This window comes from Staurois parvus, unplaced genomic scaffold (assembly GCF_062004578.1).
Source record: "Staurois parvus isolate SC_StPar_1 unplaced genomic scaffold, SC_StPar_1.0 ptg000549l, whole genome shotgun sequence".
Taxonomy (NCBI): Eukaryota; Metazoa; Chordata; class Amphibia; order Anura; family Ranidae; genus Staurois; species Staurois parvus.
The window spans coordinates 8,414,131-8,440,643 of record NW_028318345.1 but is presented as its reverse complement, the minus strand read 5'-3'; the positions used below and the strand labels follow the sequence as shown (position 1 = coordinate 8,440,643).

The window sequence follows — 26,513 nt, the reverse complement described above, 5'->3', positions numbered from 1 at the left end:
TGTATTTGTTTCCATAAATGGATCCATTTATGGAAACAAATACATACAATGTTTCAACCGCTGTATGGAAGGACAGTCCCACAACTGTCATTAATAGTCTATTTCTGACAGTTCCATGACATTCCCTCCATACAGCGGTTAAAACAGCTGTATGGAGTGAATGTCCCAGATCTGTCAGAAATAGACTATTTATGACAGTTCTGGGACATTCACTGCATACAGCTGTTTTAACCGCTGTATGGAGGGAATGTCATGGAACTGTCAGAAATAGACTATTAATGACAGTTGTGGGACTGTCCTTCCATACAGCGGTTGAAACATTGTATGTATTTGTTTCCATAAATGGATCCATTTATGGAAACAAATACATACAATGTTTCAACCGCTGTATGGAAGGACAGTCCCACAACTGTCATTAATAGTCTATTTCTGACAGTTCCATGACATTCCCTCCATACAGCGGTTAAAACAGCTGTATGCAGTGAATGTCCCAGAACTGTCATAAATAGTCTATTTCTGATAGATCTGGGACATTCACTCCATACAGCTGTTTTAACCGCTGTATGGAGGGAATGTCATGGAACTGTCAGAAATAGACTATTAATGACAGTTGTGGGACTGTCCTTCCATACAGCGGTTGAAACATTGTATGTATTTGTTTCCATAAATGGATCCATTTATGGAAACAAATACATACAATGTTTCAACCGCTGCATGGAAGGACAGTCCCACAACTGTCATTAATAGTCTATTTCTGACAGTTCCATGACATTCCCTCCATACAGCGGTTAAAACAGCTGTATGGAGTGAATGTCCCAGATCTATCAGAAATAGACTATTTATGACAGTTCTGGGACATTCACTGCATACAGCTGTTTTAACCGCTGTATGGAGGGAATGTCATGGAACTGTCAGAAATAGACTATTAATGACAGTTGTGGGACTGTCCTTCCATACAGCGGTTGAAACATTGTATGTATTTGTTTCCATAAATGGATCCATTTATGGAAACAAATACATACAATGTTTCAACCGCTGCATGGAAGGACAGTCCCAGAACTGTCATTAATAGTCTATTTCTGACAGTTCCATGACATTCCCTCCATACAGCGGTTAAAACAGCTGTATGGAGTGAATGTCCCAGATCTGTCAGAAATAGACTATTTATGACAGTTCTGGGACATTCACTGCATACAGCTGTTTTAACCGCTGTATGGAGGGAATGTCATGGAACTGTCAGAAATAGACTATTAATGACAGTTGTGGGACTGTCCTTCCATACAGCGGTTGAAACATTGTATGTATTTGTTTCCATAAATGGATCCATTTATGGAAACAAATACATACAATGTTTCAACCGCTGCATGGAAGGACAGTCCCAGAACTGTCATTAATAGTCTATTTCTGACAGTTCCATGACATTCCCTCCATACAGCGGTTAAAACAGCTGTATGGAGTGAATGTCCCAGATCTGTCAGAAATAGACTATTTATGACAGTTCTGGGACATTCACTGCATACAGCTGTTTTAACCGCTGTATGGAGGGAATGTCATGGAACTGTCAGAAATAGACTATTAATGACAGTTCTGGGACTGTCCTTCAATGCAGCGGTTGAAACATTGTATGTATTTGTTTCCATAAATGGATCCATTTATGGAAACAAATACATACAATGTTTCAACCGCTGCATGGAAGGACAGTCCCAGAACTGTCATTAATAGTCTATTTCTGACAGTTCTATGACATTCCCTCCATACAGCGGTTGAAACCGCTGTATGGAGTGAATGTCCCAGAACTGTCAGAAATAGACAGAAACTGTCACAGAACTGTCCTTCTTCTCATCCTTCTCCTTCTTCTCATCCTTCTTCTCATCCTTCTTCTCATCCTTCTCCTTCTTCTCATCCTTCTCCTTCTTCTCATCCTTCTCCTTCTGCTCATCCTTCTTCTCATCCTTCTCCTTCTTCTCATCCTTCTCCTTCTCCTTCTTCTCATCCTTCTCCTTCTCCTTCTTCTCATCCTTCTTCTTCTGCTTCTCCTTCTCCTTCTTCTCATCCTTCTCCTTCTTCTCATCCTTCTCCTTCTTCTCATCCTTCTCCTTCTCCTTCTTCTCATCCTTCTCCTTCTCCTTCTCATCCTTCTCCTTCTTCTCATCCTTCTCCTTCTCCTTCTTCTCATCCTTTTTCTTCTCATCCTTCTCCTTCTCCTTCTTCTCATCCTTCTCCTTCTTCTCATCCTTCTCCTTCTTCTCATCCTTCTCCTTCTTCTCATCCTTCTCCTTCTTCTCATCATTCTCCTTCTTCTCATCCTTCTCCTTCTTCTCATCCTTCTTCTTCTCATCCTTCTCCTCCTTCTTCTCATCCTTCTTCTCATCCTTCTTCTTCTCATCCTTCTCCTTCTTCTCATCCTTCTCCTTCTCCTTCTTCTCATCCTTCTCCTTCTTCTCATCCTTCTCCTTCTTCTCATCCTTCTCCTTCTCCTTCTTCTCTTCCTTCTCCTTCTTATCATCCTTCTCCTTCTTCTCATCATTCTCCTTCTTCTCATCCTTCTCCTTCTTCTCATCCTTCTTCTTCTCATCCTTTTCCTTCTTCTCATCCTTCTTCTTCTCATCCTTCTCCTTCTTCTCATCCTTCTTCTTCTCATCCTTCTCTTTCTTCTCATCCTTCTCCTTCTCCTTCTTCTCATCCTTCTCCTTCTCCTTCTTCTCATCCTTCTCCTTCTTCTCATCCTTCTTCTTCTCATCCTTCTCCTTCTCATCCTTCTCCTTCTTCTCATCCTTCTCCTTCTCCTTCTTCTCATCCTTCTCCTTCTCCTTCTTCTCATCCTTCTCCTTCTCCTTCTCCTTCTTCTCATCCTTCTCCTTCTTCTCATCCTTCTCCTTCTTCTCATCCTTCTCCTTCTCCTTCTTCTCATCCTTCTCCTTCTCCTTCGTCTCATCCTTCTCCTTCTCCTTCTCCTTCCTCATCTCCAAGGGCATTTAAATTAAAGGTACAGTGTTCTGCACTAATTTAAAGGCTCTCTGAAGCCTAGAAACCCTTTAAATAAGTCATCTTCGTAGCGGAGAAATTCGCATCGAATCGAATTTCACACTGGAATTCGCCGAATCAGCCGAATCGAATTTTTCATTTCTTCGCTCATCTCTATTTGTGAGTTTTAGGAGAGCAGTTTCTGTGTAGTGTTGAGGGCAAAAATTCAGACTGAAGAGAATCAAGAAGACTATTGTTGGTGAGGTGGTCTCTTAGTTGGTCGTAGACCAGACGTTCAAGGAGTTTGGATAAACAAGGGAGTAAGGAGATGGGGAGTAGGTTATTACGATCGGTTGGGTCTAGTGAGGGCTTTTTAAGTATGGGGGTGACTAGTGCATGTTTTAGAGAGTTGGAGAAGATGCCAGAGGAAAGTGAGAGATTGAAGATGTGAGTTAGAGTGTGTAGGATAGGGCCAGAGGGTGAACATAGCATTTGCAAGGAAACGGTTAGAAAAAAGTTTAGCAACCTAATGATTATACCTGTGGACATGGAGTGTAAAGTGGAGAAGGTGTCTGTACAGCAGAGATCTCCTCACGAATTGTATCAATCTTGTGTTTTGAAGAGATTGGCAATCTCCTGGGCAGTGAGTGAGTTAGTGGGTGGAGGCAGTGGAGGACGATTTAGAGAGTTAAAGGTAGAAATAGTGGTCGGGGATGAGATGACAGGTTGGTAATGAGAGTGATAAAATAGGTCTGCTTAGCAGTGAGGAGGCAGGAATTGTATTTTTGAAGGGCAGATTTATATTAGTTGAAATCTTTCTGAGACTTGGTCTTATGCCATAGGCGCTCAAGAGCGCAGCTATGTTTTTTCAGACTTCTGATGTCATCTGTTTGCATTATTACAGGCCGGCCCCCCTTCTTCCATCTGGTGAAGTCTAGGTATGATCCCCCAAGGCTCTATCGAAGAGTCAACTGATCCAGAAGCTGCAGTAGGAGTCACTGTTGCTAATGGTTCAGCAGGAATTATAATATAATTATTAGCTTGGTGGAATATCATCATTCATAGAAATATAGCTCAACCTCCACAGAAGGAAGGTAAGCTTCTCTCAGGAAAGGAAAGAAGTCCATCAACTAAGGACACTAGCAAAAATGAAGGATAGCTTAGAGTGTAAGGTGTTATATAGGGGTATGTCCCTGTAGCCTTCTTTTTTGCCAGTGTCCAATCAGATAGCTGCATATATCCCAGTCTTAATGAATATTAATTTAGCAAAGTGTCATCTTATTGCTTGTAGAGGTGGATAAAGATGTGGTGAAGTTATGTCCAATATATTGCCTCATTTTAATAAAGGAAACAGGGATTCACATATGATGTAAACTGAAGGCTTTGTTAATTTAGCATGTATTACATGTATAAATACAGTGGGGTTGATTACTAAAAATGGAGAGTGCAAAATCTGGTGCAGCTCCTTACAGAAACCAATCAGCTTTCAGGTTTTGTTTTGTTAATAAGTTGAAGTTAGAAGCTGATTGGCTACCATGTACAGCTACACTAGATTTTGCACTCTAGTTCTAGTAAATCAACCTCAATATCTTGCAATCTTATAGTTCTAATCAATAACTACATACAAATTTATTGTGACTCTGAAACAAATGAAAAGCAGAGCATACTTGGAGGTATCTATAACTGTATGGAGTACTATATGTACAGTATGTACTACCAATTTGGTTGCATTAGATACTGTCATTTTTGTGTCCTTGCTTCTTGTTCCGATCTCTGCAAGCTATCTGGTTGGTTGGTTTGTTAATTCAATCTGTTTAACTGAACAGTCTGTGTCTCTGGCCTCTCTTCACCTGTGTCTGGTTGGAGTAATCTCCAAGAGTATCATCTGTAGAGTTTATTGGTGCGTTGTGTGATTTCTGCATAATAAAACCCAACCATGGAACGTATACATACTCCTGTTACTAAATTAGTCCCAGCTTATTTATTTTATATAGCATTCTACCCTGTATTTACAAACCTGTCTTCCAAACTATTATATTGCACACTTTGAACCTGTTTACCTTGTGTGATCTGCTTTGTTTATGAATTAAGTTTCTGCTTTTTGATTCTGTGCATTTAGCCCTGTTATTGTATCCATAGATGGTATGTCTGTATTTTTATATATTACCAAAATGTTTTGTCTATTGTTTCAGGTTATCACCTTTAGTCTGTATTTCCTTAGTTTGCGCCTCTGCATCTCTTTACTAGCTCATGTTCCATGACCTGTCACCTTTTCTCTGACACTTAGCATGCTCCATAATACATAATAGAACATTTTAATGAGGTTAATGTGTCCTGCTTTACAGAAGGGTAATTAGCTCAAGTAAAGTATTTATTCTGAAGTAATCCAATAATCAATTTGTGAATAGCTTTGTAAACAGTCTTTACATTAAAATGTTCATTTTCAGGCTCCTACACCATACTCTGCTACACAGTAAATATAATAGATGTGTGCAATATTATAGCTATTTTGAAAACTAAATTGCTATAGATATAGCTAGTAACAGTGACATTGAACTGCACTTGTTTTCAATGATAAAGACAATTTACCACCCATCCAAATGGCTTCCTCTATTTTGTGAGCGAACACTACATATTACTAGGTACTGACTACTCCTACTGCTATTAAATATATTACAAATATATTTATGTTTCTGGTATTAATCTTACCTGGTAATTCACTACAGTCACAGCATTCCTCTAAGTCTTCTGGCTTAGAATGGCAGCAATGCACACACCTTCCTTCATTCACATATAGCGAAAAGCTTGCTGGGCAAACGGTACAGTTCAGAGGTCCAGGTCCCTTACACTCTACACAGCTTTCGTGGCATTGTTCACATTGTGCATCTGGTCCCTTTAAAAGGCAGATTAAAATGATAAATAATTTTATTATATAATGTTGATGCTACATTATGATGTGGCATTGTCAGACTGATGACAGCATTCATACAGAGGTTAATGCAATCTTGAAGAAATGTAGATGTATTTCCCTAATATATGCTTACCTGTGTATTCTTGTATTCTCCAGCAAAACACTCGGAGCTACAAATTCCCCCTTGCAGCTGGTAACTTGACACACATGATGTGCACAGTAGGGCGCCGGAGCCTGGATTAAAAAAAAAAGAAGAAACAAATATGTTAATATGTAGTCATACACAAGTTTTTAATATGATGTGTAGGGAACAGATGGGGATGGGGAACAGCATTTATTGGTCACGGTGTTTCACTTGATTGTATCAAGGTAGAGTCTAGTGTCTGAAAAATGAAAGTAGTAAGATTTGAAGAAGACATCATATAATTTGCCAGTGAGAAAAATATATTTCTTGCGGACTAACCTGAGCAATATGTACCTGAAAACAATTGCATTGGGGGTATGCTATTCTAGATTTGGTGTGATTTGTAATGCTATTCAGGACTTAACAGCCATTCTAAGGCTAGGCAAATCATATCACCTGTTATATCTGACCACATCTGGCCAAGTTTACAGTGTAGCCTGATGACTACCCTGCTCATTCATTGAACCCTATGAGCAGCAGTCATGAAGTGTGTACTTGTGTGTGCATGTTTTTGCAAGCACAGTGTAAAGCACTGAAACAAGGACTATTCAGATTCTTTGCATTCCACAAAATAGGTGGTTGCAACTTGATGTAGGTAGAGCTGGAGTGGCCTCTTAAATAACCCTCTAGTCATGCCTTACTGATAGTGTGAACAACACAATTGTTATTTAGACACGGGGGAGGATGTAATGATCTACCTGCACATCAATATCACAGTTGTGAATAGAAATCAAAAATGATGATAGAAAGGGTTCTGCTGAATCTTATCCTCCTGCAGTATATTTTGATGTGTGCTTTAAAAGGCATCAATAAAAGTTTTCCCTGTAACTGAAATAGTTCTACTAAACTGAGGTTCAGGTAATAGAGGAACAGGAGGCACTTCCATTTTCCTTATTCCATATTAGAGTTATGGAAAGCTGACACATTGATGAGGCAAACAAATCAGCTGCATACAGGTAGTTCCTATTGGTAGCTTTTGATGTCTGAGGTATATAAGAACATTTTTAGAGAAATGTTAACTACTAAAGGAATAACGGTTTTAGTGGTCACAGTAAGGGCTAAAGTCTTTTTTAAGCTTTTTTTTAAGATCCGAGATGCTTACAGAAATTTAGTGGCAATGGTGCTGACTTACTGTAACTTTTAGAGCAGTGGTCTCCAAACTTCAGCCCTAGGGTCAGATGTGGCCCTTTGCATGCCTTTATGTGGCCCTTGAGGCACTATTCTTCTCACTGATACAAGGCATTACTTCTTCCTACTGCCACCAGTGTTGAGGCACCATTTTTCCACTAACACCAACAGTAGAGCATAATTCCTCTCATTGACCCATTGCTTCTACTGGCACCCATGATAGGCCAAGCTACCCTCAGAAACAGTGGAACACTATTCCTTCCACTGTCATCAAAGATAGAGCACTATTCCTCCCATTAACACCAACAATGAAATATTATTCCTTCCACTGACACCATAGATGGGGCACTATTCCAGTCATTGACACAATATATTTTTTTTACTCCCACTGATGACCAAGCCCAAGGCATTTTCTCATCCCACTACCATAGTAGGCCACTGGCCCTCCTAAAGTCTGAGGGACAGCAAAGTGGTCCTTTGTTTCAATAGTTTGGAGCTATGAGACTACAGTTCCGCCCTCTCCTTTCTATAGTTATTTTAAAACATAAGTGGGCTAGGGCAGATATTTTTAATCCTGGGGTGCCTTGGAAAAATGCCTAAACTTTGCCTCAAATCGCCCCAAAATTGTCAACAACTCTGCAGGTGGATCAAGCATGCCTTTTTTGTTACACAAAGCCACAGGTTTTAATCATGTAACATTACAACCTTGAGCACTGTGCTTGCCAGCTACTGGCATTTTATGAACTGATGATGACATAGGTTGATAAGAAGGACATCGGGATCTGAGGACAACCTGGTTTGACACTCTCTGTCAGCACTGAGTACACATTGGCTGAATGAGAGAGGTGAATTTGCTTTGTAAGAATAAATCACCTGTAATGTTGGGTCTCCTATGTGTGTTGATGCCACTGCATTACATAAAACTATAAACTATTTTTACATTATAGAATGGAGTGCCTTGTGCATATTTTTAAAGGGTGCCTTGACTGAAAAAAGTTGACAAACATTGGGCTAGGGTAATGATAAAATCAGTGGAATGAACTTTATAAACAAAATTGGCAATCAGATCTGACAGTCAAGCATCACACAAGAATGTAGCATAGGTAATTTTTATAGCTGTACAATTAATGAGCTGAGAGTATTTATATGCTTTCAGATGTAAGGTGATTCTCCAGGTAGAAATTAAGCAAGTTTTAAACTTTTTCTATGATTTAAAGGTTTGTATTTCAATGAAAATATTATGGTCTTTCTGAATAAAACAGGGAACCTTTGTCTGTAAATGATGATCTTTTGCCTTTCCAGGAAGCCACAGCCTTTGATATGAGCCATTTTAAAGTGTTACTAAACCCACAACAGTAAATTCAGTCTGTATATGCAGTAAAGCATGATTTTTATACTCTCTGTGGAACCTAAGTGGTTAATCCTCTGAATTGTGTAAAAAGGTCATTTGACCCTGTCTTCTCTGCTCTTCCTCTTCAAATGTCCACATCTTTTCTCCTGATAAGACAGACTGAACCTGTAGCACATGCTCAATTTAGTGTGTATTGCTAGAAAGGTTTTTTTTTCTTGGGAGAGTGCATGTGATCAGCACAGGGCCAATCAGCACTGTCCAGACAGAGGTCAGGGGTTTTGCATCCTCCTAGAGCAGAAAGAAAACTCCTACAAGCTTTAGCTAGTGCTTGACTGGACACTGATAGAAGTTACAAGACTGCTCTAACTTCTGATGTGAAAAGGTATTTAGCAGTTTATATTTACTAAAATGAGTACACTTCCATGTTCTGCATACTGTGGTAGACCAGATAGACTGAATGCAGGGTCCTGGGTTTAGTAACACTTTAAGCACATTGCCTTCCTGAACACCATTTTATATTCTAGAGTGTCCAGGGTACATGTACTCTCTTGTACTGATCATTGATATATTTGATGAGTTTAGCAAGCATTTCTTACCACTACAAGTCCTGCAGGTTGGATGGCATCTTTCACAAACTTTTTGGGCATGGTCTTCATAGTAGTATTCAGGACATGAACTATAACACTCTTTGTTAGTTCTCATTAGGAAAAATTTATCATAGCAGGCAACACAGTCATTTGAATCTGGTCCTTGACATTCCTTGCAGACTCTGTGACATCTCTCACATGAGGCAGTGGCATTATCAGCATAATGTCTAAAGGCCAAAAGGTAAAGAGAAATTCAACATTATCCAACAGAAACATTTAGAAATCCAGTTATGTAAATAATGTGCTGATTACCTGAGAAAAGAAGCTAGATACATTCATACATACATACTGTACATTATATATCTGGTGGTATGTCAAGTCACCCTAAAATCTCAGAGGTCACATAGCATTTGTACTCCCCACCTGGTCTGCTGAAATTCCATGCCCACCTTCCCATATCTGCCAAAAATTCCAACATCCTATGGCATTTGTGCCCTGCAGTGATCCTCTGTCTACCTACTGCTGGTAGTAGCATAGGGACTTTTGAGCAGCAGAGGAACAGATGTTTAGGATTCCTCAGATTATCAATGTTGCTTGAAGTTAACTGAACTTCCAATTATAGGACTTACACCTGAAGGGGCAGCTGGAAATATCCCACATCTCCCTTACCCAGTTCAGAGGCTGTCAGACCCAGATACCAGTTCCAGAGCACACTGACAAACACAGGCTCAGTCTAGGGGTATCTTTTAGTAATTTTATTGTAGCACTTGAAAATGAGAGAGAGGTGAGAGTGCAGGATACTCCAAAAGCACAAGCAGTTACAGGAGGACAGATTCTGAAGAAAAAAATCCTTCAACAGCAGCCTTAAATGTTGCTGGAGGTAGAGGGGACAGGAAGTCCATTTTAGCTACAGGTCTTGTATCTACCCTTGGCGTCTAACCGTCAAAGCAAAGGCACCACTGAAGCTCTAGGCAAAAGTCCTACTCACAATGTCCAAAGACAGCTCTCCAACCAGCTTCCCTGTGACACTCTTCAGTGAAAGGGAGGCCTTCCCAAGCCCAGCTATATAAGGAAGTCTCCTCTAGCAGATGATCAGGCCCTTAGCCAAGCACATACTGAGCCCTGACAGCAATAGATTTTTAGTAGCACAGGCTGCCTCCCAGGAGCAGAGGGCCCAGAAGAAGAGAGCTCTGAACAAGCCTTCCCAAGCATTTATCTTCTCCACAGCCACCTTCTGGGAGACCCCTCCCAGGTATTGGCTGAGGTTAGACAGGAGCAATCAACCCCAGGTTTAGGGATAGACCTGACCAGAACTTTTGGCAGAGCCAAAAACTACATTTATGCAGCCTAGGGCAGGGTGCTAGACAACTAAACAGAACGTAACTTACTAAAGGAATGAGTACTAAGTTCATGATGTGTTGCTAAGCAGAAGGAACTATAATGTTTGTGCTCTTTTCAAGCTACGTTCAGTAGGGCCATTTGGACTGTGTCATATTAGCTACTTTGCAGCAGAGATTTGTACCAACTACAGAATTTCTGTAATTATTTTCTGTGCCAAATTTATAGCTTGTTACAGTGTTGATTCTGTAGCTGGCTACCCTGCTTATGTAGGCAGCTACAAATAAGAATACAAATAATTGTGTATTGATCATAAGCTGCATTGCATATTGTGAGTAGCTACTGAATTATGCAACTTTCTTCCCACCTGTAAAAAGCCAAACACCTAAGCAGCAGAGCTACAAATCAGAGAAATTACTGCAATAGAAGACAACCAAAACACAACCAACAAAAAACAAAGGGGAGCAATTTTGTATCTGCTTAGAGCCATGTCACATGGGCATTTTCTGCCATTGGCAGCACCTTGCCTGCACAAGAATCACTACATTTCAACTCACATGAGCTATCAAGTCTATTCCTTGCTGTCCAAACCAGCATGATGTCCTCCATCACTGCTCCCTTGTTACAAATTTTTAGCAGCCTTTCAATCAGCAATTGTGTGATTTCCACTAATGATAATGAAAGCTGAATTTTAGTAATTCTTTCATATTTTCTTTGTGAAACTCAGCTGTAGCCCACAGGAGGTTACAGTCTTACAGTACTTGTACTGCTCTTCTGTATCTGTGGAACCCTAACAAGGCATAGTCAAAAACACAGAACACATGCCCCAGATCCCAGTATTTGTAGCTTCAAGGTTGAAGCTGTATTTAACCATTGGTTTCAAGCTCCAGTTTGTAGTGTGAGTGGTTGTTTTACAGACTTACTTTTCTCAGCATTCTCCTCTCTACTTGTAAACGTTTGTGGGATTTGTAGGACTGCAGAGCCACATTCTCTCTGTGTTTTCAGATGGCTGGCAGAGAATTCTGTTTGAAGAGCTTACACAAAGGAGAAGAGTAATATCTTCCTTGTCCTTTCTTCTCTACTTACTATTTTCATTATTTTTACTTATTCTCTAAAGCCACGTTACACTGGGCAACTTTGCAGTTACCAAAAAAGTCAGGGAAATTAGACTATGGCTGAAAGTAATTAGAAATACCAGTTATTTATTTCAGGTACTTATATAGCGCCGTCAATTTATGCAGCGCTTTACATATATATTATACATTCACATCAGTCCCTAACCCTCAAGGGGTGTACAATCTAAGGTCCCTAACTCACATTCATACATACACATACTAGGACCAATTTAGACAGGCTCCAATTAACCTACCAGCATGTCTTTGGAGTGTGGGAAGAAACCGGAGTACCTGGAGGAAACCCACGCAGGTACAGGGGGAACGTGCAAACTCCAGGCAGGAGGTGCCGTGGCTGGGACTTGAACCAATGACCCTAGTACTGCCAGGCGGAAGTGCTAACCATTTAGCCACTGTGCTGCCCATCCTATGCAGTTATCCTTTCCTGACTAATTTATTACATGTTTTCACAACAAGGTTTCAGAAATTGTTAACCTGACTAACCAAATGATCATGGGGATTTAAGGTATGTATCATGGGAATATTTAAAAATGTAAAACCCTGGGTTAGCAGCATATTATTAATCTAGTATACCTAGGCGAAAAATTCCAGCAATCTGGACATGGTGCTATAATTATGCTACATCTGACTGGTGGGCTGGGTGCAGTTCCACCCCCTGCATCCATGTATGGTCAAATGTAATGTTAAAAAATGATCCCATGATGCTGTCAATTTAGACTTTTTTTCCTATTCAATTCCCATAAAAGCATCTGTTTTTCTGACTCAGACCTACAAAGGACTACTGTCACATGCATGAGGTGCCTTACTACAAAAAACCTTGTTAGCATGAATATACAGTTGCACATAAATTGCTGCCAACCTGTAGGCAGGTGCAGTCTGCTCCTCCACTGTAGAAGGCACCTGATCGGAGCGGCATCACAGCCTGCAGAGAAAGTCAAGGGAAACTTGGTTTCTCTGTGGTTTCCTGGTTCCTGGAGACAGTGTTCTTGTTGGCTATGTTGATCTAGGTGACCCTTGTTGGCCAACTTGGGTAAGCAGAGTCTTTTTAAGTCCCTGCTCCCCAGGTTTTGGTTTGCAATTGTGTAAGTAGTGTAGGGACAGGTACCCCGTCTGTCAGGGACAGTAATAGTGGCAGGGAAATGTTCAAGACAAGGAGGGAAAATGTAGGGTTCACAACTACTCTGGACTTCTTCCCTCTTGGGCGCAAGATGGCCAGGCCACATTCTGCCCCTCCTAACAGGCGCTGTCAGTTTGGCTGAAACCTGCTTCTCGACGTGCTGTTGGAATTCGTAAGTGTTCTTGGTTGGGCTGTCTTTCCACTTGGTCTGTTGTGAACTATTTTTGATTTACTTCAATACAAGTTCTTTACATTGAACCCAGACTGTGTTATTGCTGCTGTACCACGCTGCACTTGTTTACAAACCCCTTGCCGTAGGTGTGTTGTGACTGGCCTAAATAGCTGAACTGCAACTTCACAGATAAGGAGAATGGATATGGACCATCATTCCTGTGCACAAGATTGAGCAGCAACAGTTCATTCATCTTCCAGATTGTATACTGCAATATACTGCAAAATCTGTGTATTCTGTGGACTGGTTGCAACTATTAATATTTGAATTTGGATGAAAACAGCCCCCACTATCTTATGTGGGGCATTGCTATGTTTTTAGGTTAATCTAACAATTTCAAATATTCCTCAACGAAATAATTTGCACTGTTTCAAAATAACTGAACTCACAGGAGAAATGACTCATAGAACTATATCAGACATCTCTGAGCCAATATGAAGATGTTTTGTAATGCTTCCAAGAATTTCTGTTTTTTTTGTGACAGAGTACAGGGTCACCTTGTGCTGAAGCTGTGGAAATAATTAGAAATTTCAGGGTCTGTTTATCAAACTACAGCTACAAAGGAAAAGTTGTACCAAATTTACTAGATGTAAATTCTACATGGCCTTCAGTGACATTTCCTTCTATGAATGCAGCTGAGGTGGATTTCTAACTATTCCTATGCTTCTAGGAGACTTTTTTTTAACAGAGAGACTTTTAAAGTTAAATGTAACAGGTATACAAGAAAATATATGACATTAAAGAAAGGTGAACATTTAAAACAATTGCGTTTAATTCTTGAAACAACAATAGGAGATAATAGCGATTTTCTGCATGAAGGATAGCATCAGCATAGTCTAGACAGCACTGTCATAGTCTAAGAAAAATATGGATTGTCATTGCCAACCTCCTTCTAAAGATTGTTGTTGCCTCTAGCTTTAATGCGTTTTGAGTTATCCACAACAAACATGCAGTTTAGAAAGTCAGAGTGACATTAGAACTCCTGATCTGAATACCTTTTTCCGTTCTGAACACCAGAAAGTATTAAATAAATTAGAGCAGCCAGGTAACTAGCATTTTTGAAGGTTAGCTTGCATTGACAACCTCCTAGAAGACTTGGAAATGCTGATTATGTACATATAGCCTCTGTCATAGTGGGCCTGGCAAATAAAAAAAAAAGATGCCACTGGCCACGGCCAGAAAGAGAAGAGGGGATATGCCTGCCTCCAGTATGCTACAGCAGCTTGCTGGCTAGGTAAGTATTTGTTAAACCAGCATGTTCATACCCTGGGGTTTGAGTACTGTGCCTGTTAGTTTATGGAGTTTTTACCCTTCAAAGCCAAACCAAAGTCTTTAATTTTTCTTAATTTTTACATAAAATTAAATATGAAAAATTTTGGTTATGTTTTTTTCCCCCATTTTATTAAACAGCTACCATTGGGGTTGATGTACTAAAACTGGAGAGTGCAAAATCTAGTGCAGCTGTGCATGGTAGCCAGTCAGCTTCTAACTTCAACTCGCTGAATTAAGCTATAACAAAGAAAAACAAGAAGAATGTGTACAGGCACATTGAAAGCAATGTGTGCATTTTAGATCAGTTAAAAAATGCTGTATGCTTGAAAAGGTTTGTTCAGTGTTGAATGTTTTCAAGTAGCAGTGTGCAAGAGGCCTTAGAGAATTTTACTGCATAAAAGGAGCTAAGTGAACCCAGTGTATATATGGTCCTTATCACCAAGTATCTACAGATACCTTTGGAGCTCAATGACAGCTATTCATAGACAGATCTTTCCCTGTAATGGTCACACTGTGTCCACTCCAAACAGAATGCTTTGGTTTTGAAGAATGTTTTTTCAGGCAGACATACTATTTTTCAGCATTAAGGTGCTGAGAAAGGATATTTTCTGTTTCTTGGCTGATTGTTACTCAAGTAGTTGACATTGTGAACAATAAAGATTAGTGAATCTGCCCGAGCTCAGTTTGTGTACTGTTTAATATCTTTTTTTATCTTTTTTATCTAAAATCTTTTTCTTTTGACACAAAACCCTTTGCTTTCCAGTTATACTGCCTTCTACAGGAGGAATGGATACTGGCAGACAAAAAAACTTTAGGTTTACACAAGATAACCCATGCCTCAGTTTTGTAGCAAATCTGTACAGGGAGCATGAACATGAACACAGAATGGTGGGACATGTGTCCCATAATAGACTCCAAGAAAACGATTATATATTGAGTACAAAAATCCTTTTTTCTTTCTATTCGTTAAGTGACACTGGAAGTCTTTCCTTTCAAAATGTGGGCAACACAGGAATCAAAAGCTAACAGGCCCAAGAAAACAGCAGAAAACTGCCTGCAGCTCAAAAGGTTGCCAGAAGACCCTTATACCTGAAGCTGGCATTAGATAAGACCACAACTTAGACTAGAACTTAGAGACTGTATGAACAGAAGACCAGGTGGCAGCCCTGAATACCTGGGAAACAGTACCTTGATGCTGAAAAGCCCAATGCTCAAGTCCTAGTACAGTGTGCCTAAACACAAAAGGGTGGAAAAACTGGAGGGGAATTTTTTTTCAGTGAACTGGACAAAGGGAAGGGAGAATAATGTCCTCATTCAGGTGAAAGACAGAAACAACCTTAAGGAAGAAAGATGTCCTGGGCCTCAAAACTACCTTATCTCTATGCAAAACCAGGAAGATTTTTTTGCAGAATAAGGCCAAAACTTTAACTATTCATCCTGCAGAGATGATGGCTACAAGGAATACCAGCTTGTGGGTGAGAGAAGAGAGAGGAATGTCTCTAATGTGTTAAAATGGCAGTTTTTAAAGCAAAGAGAGAACCAGATTCAGATCCCACCGCATACTAGTACATTATGAAAGACTTATCTTAAACTGAAGCCCTCCAGTGGTGTGCTGTCACCACTGTGGGTGACAGTGTGCCACTGGAGGGCTTCATTTTGGAGATATTTCTTGTACAAACAGGTAAGTTTTATTATACGCTTAACTGTAGGTACTGGTGATCAAGCGGTGTTTATTACCGCTTTAAGGTGAAAGATCTTGATGATCTGGAAGAGCTCACAAAGCATCTGCCAGGAGTCTTATCTGGTTGGCATACCACTTTCACCTAGGCCAGTTTAGAGCAATTATGATCAATGAAATGCCTCTCACCTTGATCCTGTGAAGCAAACAATGAAAACGTTTCAAGGGAGGAAAGGCATTGATCAGGGTATACAGATCCCACAGAGCTACTACAGCATCCACTGCTCAGGATCCTTGTGCCTGAAGACTAACCTGTTGAGTATGTTGTTGAACCTAGAGACTAGGAGGTCCACATCTGGCTCCCCCTACCTGTAGCGCAAATTCTGGATCACCTCCTAATGTAGGAACCACCCCCTCAGATGCAGCTACTTTAAGCTAAGGAAGTCTGCCTACTAATTGTTTATGCCTGGAATATACACCAGTGAACAAGGTGTGAAGGCCAAATTCTGCCCAGGACAGGTTCTGATCTACCTGTCTCTTGCAGCAAGATTTCTGGTTCCTCCCTGATGATTGATGTTTGCCACACTGTGGCATTGTCTCACTGAATCCAGATCACATGACCTTCCAGCACTGCAGAGACAGCCAAATTGCCCCATGTCAAGGATGTTGTTCAGGAGACAAGACACCTCTGAGCATAAAGTCCTCCACACCAACAGGGTTCCCGACAGGCTAGTACCTGTCATGAAGATCATCTAGACGAGAGGAAGGTAGCATCCTGATTTCAGAGCTGGTCTCCCAAGTCACCTGGCCAGGGACAACCTGGTCCTTGGTGCCAAACCTATTGGTCTGTAGAGGGACTTGATTGACTTGTTCCATGATGTCATAATGTTGTGTTCTAGAGGTTTGAGGTGTAAATGAGAAAATAGGACTGCCTCAAAGCAGTTATTATCAGCCCCAAGACTCTCAAGCAAAGGCGGAGAATTGAATGAACCCTTGGATGATGACCTCAAATTTGAGATTCAAGTCTGAAGTTTCTCTTGTGGAAGAAACATTTTGGCCTGAGCTGTGTTAAAGACTAGACCCAGATTCTCCAAACAATGAATCGGTTCCAGTGATAATTTCTGAAGACTAAGGATCCATCTGATCTTCTGTCAGGTCAAGTTGTCTGACAGGGCCCACACCAAATGTTACCTCAGTTGGATGTTGTCTAAATATCTCACAATGTGGATGCCATGAGAGAACAGTAGGGCAGTAGGGCTACTTGTCCACACTGATCTCCACACCAGTTTTTGAGCTGTGTCTTTGGATCCTGGGCCCCAAAAATTTGTTCCTGCTCTATTGTGCATATCCACTCTGCCCTTGGGGCCAAGCTTCTCTGCTCTGAGTTTCCCAGCAAACCCCTTCCCCTACAAAAAAAAGCCAGGAAACTCTTCTGTCTGTGACAAGAATGCCATATATGGAACACTTAGCTCAGACCAAAATTTGAATACATCCTATCTAACAAGCAGTAGTTTTGTTTGGAATTTTGATTCTTTATATAAATTTCGAATAAAAAAACAACTATTCTAAGTAACAAATGAATCATGCTCACAGGTTTGTCATTATTTAAGTGCTCATGATTGGTCACCTGTAGGTGTTTTCTGACCAATCTGTAGCCAGAAGAATGCACTAATGAACTTGTCTACTGATAAGTATTGCTTACCCCAAAATGCAGTGCTGTACACAGCTTTGACCTAGGGAGTACCATCCCTCTTTACAGGACAGGCATTGGCTGCTACGTCTCCCACTGCAAGTCTTACAGGTGCCATGGCAGGCAACACAGCGCTTTTCTTCATCTTCTGGGTAGTGACCAACAGGGCAGTTATTTAAACAGGTGGAATCTGAAAATTTAACAGTGCCCAGAAATTAGAAACAAAAATTTTGTTTATATATATACAGTACAGTGGAACAGAAAAGAGAGTGGCGCCTGGGCCTGCAGTCTTCTCCCCACTGGATCAATAATAACAGTTAGGGATCTGTTTTGTTTTTTTTAACACTGTTTAGATGTATCAGCATTCATACAAGGCCTCTGCATATAACCCATGTCATGTGCTTAATATGCTTATTTTTTTAGGATTGTCAGTTCCTTCTAGTAGCTGTAATGTAGTATATTCCTGATTGAGGTCAGAAAAATAGTGCACTATGGCCACTAGATGGAGCTCATGATAATAGAAAATAAACATATTTGACACATTACAGGGATTCTTCAGTGTCTGTTCAATTCTTTTTTGTAAATAGATGTTGAGTGGAAGTTCTGGCTGTATCCCATCCATCGCATAGTTTATATGGATAAAGAAAAGGCTTGCAAAGGGTCACTTTTTTATATGTCCCCTGCACATGGTTGTGCGATCTGGTGTAACAAGATCAAGCATTGGGGGACACATAAAGAAGTGTTCCCACACTGATCCTGCCTGTAACTTCCCTCTGCAGCATGTACTCTATGCACTCTGCTTTGTCAGACTACAGACTGGCTATTCTACTGAAGTAAATCTCCCCAATGGGATACAGATGGCAAAAATAAACCGACAAGGGTTATAACTTTACACATTTTGAATAAAAGATCTAAAATTGTTTTGACCTCAGTACTGCTGTGTAAAATCTCCCCAGTACCCCAATACTCATATGGCTTCCTGCCAAACTTACTGAGAAGGTAGTAGTTGTCTTTGCAGCTTAAACACTGGTGTTCACTGGCTCCTGTACACCGGGAACACTTCCTATGACAAGGGAGGCAGCCTTTATGATCATCCTTATATTCATGGATGTTGCACTCTTTAAATGGCACACAGTGACCTTGGTTGTTTTTAACTAAACCATCTATACATTCGTCACAAGTCTTAAATGAATGGCAAAATTTACAAGTGTTGTCACAATCTGAAAGAAAAGAAATTGGCAAATAAATGATAAAATACAAAAATGTAATGTTATACATTTCAGCATTATGCTCAATCAACCATTACACAAAAAGGGTAATAATAAACAGACATACACTGAAATACAATTTATCTTGTTTGTGTTGGCCTTTTTGGGTCAGCTTAAAGGGCATCTCCATCTCAACATTTTTAAACTTTGGATGAAGCGGGCAAGAACTTGTAACAGAATTGTATTTCGGTGTTGCCAAAGGGGAGATTTACCTTCTGTTTTTGCCCTGGTAACCATTGTCTCTATCTGGACAATATGGGTTGGTGGCAGCACTTTTCATAGTATGTGTGATTGATGTAGGCTCTTTTACCTCCCATTTCACAAGCAACTACTCACATTGAAGTGTCTGTACAGAGGAGCTGTAAATGAATAGTATTGTACCATGTCAGACAGATATTCCCCAAGAGTGAATTGCCCCATTGCTACTATTGTCATTACTTCTGATAACTACATCAACTACATTCTGCCAGTAAAGGAGGAAACTATCCCCTTCCGGCTGTCTCTGGATCTTTAAGAAAAACCTTTTAATTTGTTATTATTTTTTCTAAGCATAGTTTTTGATGCTAATAATAAAGGATGGTTAAAAATTCCTGGGGATTTTTAGCTGTAGTAATGCTACTAAATAGGCAATTAACATTTTTATTTAAATGTATTTATTCTTTATTGATTTTTATAACTCTATATTTTTTTAATTATATTTTTAATTATTTTAACCTATTTCTTGTATTAGGAGTTGCAATTTCTATTCTTTTGCCACTCGATGTAGCCCTTTATATTGTCACCAGACGGAGCTGCCTACCTCTCCTTTTAGATATAATATGATTAACATTTTGTATTAAATTATAATTAAAATAATAGAATCAACTTAGTGCATTTGTTGAAAATGATTTTATCTTTATTTTCTTGGCTGGTGCCTGATTCGCTTTAATTCTTGGAGCCACTGGGTGGAATCAAAGTTTCTCTTGTATTTGTGACAATTATGCTTCATCAAATGATGAGGGGCAAGCGCATCTGACCACTTTTAATTAAGGGTCCGCAGCCTCTGGTAAGCTACATGAATCTGGTTGATGGTGGATCACAGTGTCAGTTTTGTTTGGAGCTTCACGTGGTGTAAGCGAGGTCAGTGCACTGTAATTTTGTGTTTTTTTACACTATTAAGTCACTACTTTTGTGAGTATATAAATGTTTATATTAAGATCACCATTTGATTACGGTATTACACTATGTGATGTGTCCTTTTTTCCTACCAGATTATGAGTCCAATTGATTTCTTGGAACCATTTGAAGAAGGTGAGGGTCCTGCTGTGAAAAATCTAACCTACACCACACTTTACCCTATGATGAAGGGCAAGCTGTAATTAAGGGGTCTCATCATTTGGTAAGCAGCTTATGAACTCTGGTGGTAGATAAGATTGTCACTCTGAACAATTTGCACAGTGATATTGGAAGCCACTGTACACAAGAGTAGGATTATTTTGGACACTATTTGATGGACACTTATTGTTTTGCACATGTTTTTTATTTTTAGTTATTTTTAAAGTGATAGCACTACAAAATGTGGTATATATCAGTAGAAGTGTCTCACAGCGTCCGTACAATGAAATATCCCTACTATCATATGAAATATTCTCCTTCTTCTTATTCAGTGTTCAACCATGTGTAATTCTTATTCCATCTTCTACTTGATACCCTCCAAAAAAATTATTATTTTTTTTAGACTTATGCTTTGGTTTTAGACTTTCTGGGGGAGAAAGTGATATCTTGGCATCTAGGGATATACACATTATTTTTGTCAGACTAAAGGTTACCGGTTGTTAAGAACTTTTAGTGTGAGATACAAGCACCAACTTTAAAACCAAAAAAATATTACCGTACCTTGACAAACTTTTTCCTCAGACACGTAAAAAGTTCCTTGTGGACATCTCCCAAAGCATTCTCCATTATACAAGAAAAAGCTGGAACTAGCACACTTCTCACAATCATCTGGGTCAGGTCCATTGCATTTTGCACACATGCCATCGCAAGGTAAACATCTATCCTCTTCCCCATAATACCCATCAGGGCAAGAGCTCACACATTTGTCTTCATATAGAAAGTAATCTGGTATGCATTCTACAAGAGGACATATAAGGTAAAGAGCTGGATATATATACAGCTATGATTATCACCTTTGTGAAATATATAATATAAATGCATATACTATATTAACATTTCTTTACTTGTTTTTACAGTGGAAAGGGGTATAAATAAATGTGAATATATTCAATGGAGCTGTGTACATTTGTTGAATGGAAAGTAATTACCACTTTTTCATTACAACAATATACTTTTTTATTATTTTTCTTTGGAAATTTTGAAATTCTGTATTAAATTCCATGTATGTAGACACAATATATCTAAAGTGTTAGTAAGGTGGTGAAATTGCCAAAAAAATGTTTGTGAAGATTTTTATTTTGAGGACAGGGAGGTGGACATTTGGGTCAGGGAGGACAACTGGTTCTCATGAGGTCTGAAAGGGAACATTTATGTTAAACTGGAACAACCATCTTTAAACAAAAGTGGAAGCCTTCAAAACCATCATATACCCAAACATACCACTCACGTATATTATATTACCCCAGCCACCAATTTACACCTTCATCCATCTAATGAGTTTATATCTCAGACTTCATGGCACAGTGGTGTTTGAATTATGGAAATAAAAGAAGGTGGTTTCACATATTTTCACATCTCCTGCTACATTCTTGAACAATCAACATTTGTCTTGACACATTACATAATACCACGGTGATGGGACAAGGTGAATGAGTCATGAGTAAATGTCAGGGTATATTCCTGACTCTGATTAGAACCAGGGAAGCTGCTTGGATGAGTGCTAAAACTCCTTTAACATTACTGAACAAGTCCAGTTGACTAAAGCTGGCTATACAATGGTAGAATTATTTTCAAAATTGTTTGTTTTAAGAATGTTCATTTGATTTTTTTAATCATTAGTGGGTTCAAATTGACATCAACAATTGATAAATTGACAATCATTTTTCAAACGAATTAAATTCTAACAGTGTACATGGCTTTCGTTTTTGGTAAAAGCAAACACAATTTTGAACTACTTTCAAATGACAGCTTAACTACTACAAGTCATCCCATTTCTGAACAGTTGCTAGTAGCACAGAAGTATTAAAGAGTACCTGTACAGGTTTTTTCATCAGCACAGTTCAGGCAGCTAGAAGGACAGTGTCGGCAGACACCATTAACATTTACAAACTTGGAAGAACAGTCACTTTGACACGCAGATAGCTCCAAAACATTAGGTGCATGGCATGACAGGCAATAGTCTGCATGTTTATCACAGGTGTTGCAGTCCTTGCTGCATTTGGTGCAACCCCCTCCAAAGCTATAGAAGCCTCTGTAAATGAAGGTAGAAAAAAAAATCTGTTAATATACAGTATATCTTCAATAAAGAACAATTCAGAACATAAACACCCACATTTTTTGTAAACTCCAAGCAGGGCTTTCTTGTGTTTTGCACTGAAGAGAGGCTTTTATCTAGCCACTCTGTCATAAAGCCCAGATCGGTGGAGGGCTGCAGTGATGGTTGTCTTTCTTGAATCTTGACCCACATCTACACAGGATCTCTGAAGCTCAGTCAGTGAGATCATTGTTATTGGTCACCACTCTTACTAAGGCATTTCTCCCCCCGATTGCTCAGTTTGGTTGGGCGACCAGCTCTTGGAAGAGTCCTGGTTGTGTCAAACTTCTTCCATTTGAGAATTATGGAAGCCACTGTAACCTTCCCCAGATCTGTATATTGCAATAATCCTGTCCTTTGAGCTTTGCAAGCAGTTCTTCATGGCTTTTGCTCTGATACAGTATGCATTGTCAGCTGTGAGGCCTTTTATAGAGAATTGTACACCTTTCAAATCATGTCCAATTAATTTAATTTACCACAGGTGGACTCCAATCAAGGTGTAGAAACATCTCAGCAATGAGCAAGAAAAATGGGAGACACTTGAGCTAACTTTCAAGTGTTGTTGCAAAGGGTCGGAATACTTATGCCAATGTGATATTTCAGTTTTTCCTTTTTCATACATTTGCAAACATTTCTAAAATTCTGTTTGCACTTTGTTATTATTTAGGTTGTACTGAGTGTAGATTAATGAGAAACAAAATGAATTTAAACAACTTTAGTATCAGGCTGCAACATAACAAAATAGTAAAAAGGTAAAGGGGTCTGAATACTTTATGAATGCACTATATATATATATATATATATATATATATATATTTTTTTTTTTTTTTTTTTTTTAAAGGCTGACTGTAAAGTGTATGTTACTCCAACATTTAATATACCTGATATGTATTGTTACCATGTTCTTGTAATAAAAAGTGTCCTGTGCTCTTTGCATTGCTTCTGTTGTGTGAAATACCTGGTGATCCTGCCAGTCCCCCTAATTTCCTACTTTAACCACTTCAATACTGGGCACTTTTACCCCCTTCCTGCCCAGGCCAATTTTCAGCTTTCAGCGCTCTCGCACTTTGAATTACAATTGCGCAGTCATGCAACACTGCACCCATATGAACTTTTTATAATTTTTTACACACACATAGAGCTTTCTTTTGGTGGTATTTAATCACCACTGAGTTTTTAGTTTTTCCTAAATAAAACAAAAAAAACCTGAAATGTCTGAAAAAAACTAAATTTTCTTTGTTTCTGTTATAAAAGTTTGCAAATAAAAAACATTTCTTCATAAATTTAGGTCAAAATGTATTCTGCTAAATTTCTTTGGTGAAAATACCTCAAATTAATGCATATTATTTAGTCTGTAGGAAAGTTATAGAGTCCACAAACCATGGTATATACAGTATCTGACAATTGATCAATCCTGATGTACTGATGGCCCATCTCATTTCTTGAGGCCCAAAAATGCACAAAATAGTACAAATACCCCCCAAATCACCCATTTTTGGAAAATAGACAGTTCAAGGTATTTAGTAAGAGGTATGGTGAGTTTTTTGGACGTTGTAAGTTTTTTGCTACAATTTTTTGGAAAATGTAGAAAGCACATCGTTATTATATAACTGGTGTGGCGGTGATCAGAGACATTGAATGGTGACAGTATGTAAAAAAATAAAAATAATAATTTAATTTCTAGTTTTTTTTTTCAAATGTTCCTATTATTTTTTTATTTGCTATTACATTATTTTTTCTTATTTTTACCATTTTGTTTTCAGCACACTGTTGCCAAAGCAATACCAGGTTACCATAGTAACATTGATCTACTCTGGGCAAGTGATCTGGATTTGTTTTTCTTAACACATTATGATTGCTAATACCAATGTATTTCGTTGATATTTGCAATCATTGTTACTGAATGAAACTGATTAATTCAGTCTTTTGTTGTGATTAGCTGTGATTGGGCAAAGCTCATCACATGCTACAGATGGGCTGTGATTGGCCCTGTCTCTATCATGTGACTGCTTTGACCAGTCACAGTTAACAACGTAACTGAATACAATGGATAGCATGACAGGAAGCCATCCATTGTATACAATTGATGTGATCTGCTGTGATTGTTCACAGCGGTCACATGACACTGGCAACGAGCCCGTGTAGTGATATGTCATCGACTGTGTCCCGTGGCAGATCACGCCGCTGCAGCCGCGTGAGCGGCTCATTTTGACAGGACATCATATGACACCCAGTAACAACCAGGAGTGTCCTGCCCGGCCGTCAATCTGCTACAGCCTGGGTAGGAAGGCATTAATCTGACCACACTAGGCATGGGAGTACATCCATTCCAGCATTGTCAGTTTGTTTGCATTATACTTGGGAGCACAGCTTGTCTGTAATCAAATGGTCAGACTTCTGCTGACATGCTCCCCTGCACAGCTCTTCATCAGAGTAATGCTGATGGTTTTTTATAATAAAAAATATTTTATGTAGGACATCGGGATGAGTCCTAGATGGGAGTATATATTTCTCCACTATTTGAGTTGTGGTCCCTTTAAGGGAGAGTGCGAGAGACACTTGTAGTATTCAGGGGTTCTCTCCTATACAGGGTGTGGGGTTCTGGGGTAGTCTGGTTAAACAGGAGAAGACTGATTTCAGTATTCTCTGAATTAGCAGGTCCTCATTTGGGACCTGGAATTTAAAAGCTCAGAGAGACTTTGAGTGGGAAACAGTCTCCAAATCTTTACAGGGATTTTGGTCCCAAAAGCATTACCCGTCTGCATGAGAGTCCAGAAAAGGAACAGGAAACAGTCAGCAGGTGTCTGTGATGGTGTGGTTCACAGCTTGAAGTGTGAACTGTCTGGCAACTAAAACAGTGAAATCCTAAACCCTGGTACGGGACTGATATATTGGCGGTGAGCCAAGTATTGTTTTTCATGATGCCAGAGTTATAGACTGTTTATGTTTACTTTAGCTGAAAGAAGCTGTTTGCTTGATTTTTGAAAACCAGTAAAGATTGTTTTTACTTTTAGAAGCGGCTGACTGGTGATATGAGGCTCTCCATACTACAATATTCACAAATGTTTTGCCTTGCATTTCTAACTTAAACTGAATGGGTTGCTTTACAATGTTAACATTTACTTTAAGGAATATCAAACCACCTCTTGCATTGTCATTTAATTCCTTCTCACTTCACAGACTATATTAGTCCCTGTTCCAGAAAGGGCCTGAAATATCTATACCAAAGTCACACCCACAGGGCCAGTTTAGATAGAAACTAAATAGTCAGCCAATGTATTTGGATTGTGGAATTAAAATGCAGCAGCTTAGAAAATCCACACAAACACTATGCAGTTAGTGCCTTTTGTGGGAATTGATCCAAAGACCCTAATCAAAAGTGCCAACCAACCACTAAGACAGGGGTCTCCAAACTTTCTAAACAAAGGGCCAGTTTACTTTCCTTCAGACACAGAGGGGCAGAGCTGTGGGCATTGGCAGTAGAAAAACTATGCCCCATCTTTGGTATCATTGGGAGGAAATGTGCCTCATCATTGGTATCATTGGGCCCCATTTGTTGGTGTTACTGGTAAAAATTGTGCCCCATCATTGGTGTCAATTAGAGGAATTGTGTCCCATTGTTGATGTCATTGGGAGGAATTGTGCCCCTTTATTAGTTTCATTGGGAAGAATTGTGCCCCTTTATTGGTGTCAGAGGGGGGAATTATGCCCCATTGTTGGTAACAGTGGATGAAATAGTGCCCCCATGGCTAGATAAAAGCAAACGGCTGCATCTGTCCCATGGGGCAGCAGTTTGGAGATCACTGCACTAAGCCGATCTGTTGCTTTTGCTTGAATAAATAACTAATTCTATAGATGGTAACAACCACTGTTCAATTTAAAGTATGCCTAAAGGTTATGGTAATGTTCTTTTACTTCATTTATATGCACAGTGTGTAGATTATCATCATTTCTACATGATAGCAAATCACTTTGAATACTCTAGCATTTTTATGCAGGGTATAATGATCAGAGTACAGTGGATATACAAAGTCTACACACCCCTGTTAAAATGTCAGGTTTCTGTGATGAGAATAAATACATTTCAGAACTTTTTTCTACCTTTAATGTGAACTATAAACTGTACAACTCAATTAAAAAACAAACAAATCTTTTTTTTTTTTTTGGGGGGGGGGGGGTAGTAAACATAAA

General features: G+C 39.3%; 1 protein-coding gene across 1 annotated transcript in view; it reads right to left on the bottom strand.

The window, feature by feature from the left end:
• PCSK5 (proprotein convertase subtilisin/kexin type 5) overlaps window positions 1-26,513 on the bottom strand; it is a 670,507-nt gene that overhangs the window by 8,522 nt on the left and 635,472 nt on the right. The window contains exons 30-36 of the mRNA XM_089691090.1: window positions 22,042-22,259; window positions 20,729-20,965; window positions 18,578-18,805; window positions 17,598-17,775; window positions 9,135-9,352; window positions 6,009-6,109; window positions 5,674-5,857 (exon numbers count right to left, since the gene is read on the bottom strand). Of these exons, the coding sequence (XP_089547216.1) occupies window positions 5,674-5,857; window positions 6,009-6,109; window positions 9,135-9,352; window positions 17,598-17,775; window positions 18,578-18,805; window positions 20,729-20,965; window positions 22,042-22,259 (1,364 nt within the window). The remainder of the gene's footprint in view (window positions 1-5,673; window positions 5,858-6,008; window positions 6,110-9,134; window positions 9,353-17,597; window positions 17,776-18,577; window positions 18,806-20,728; window positions 20,966-22,041; window positions 22,260-26,513) is intronic.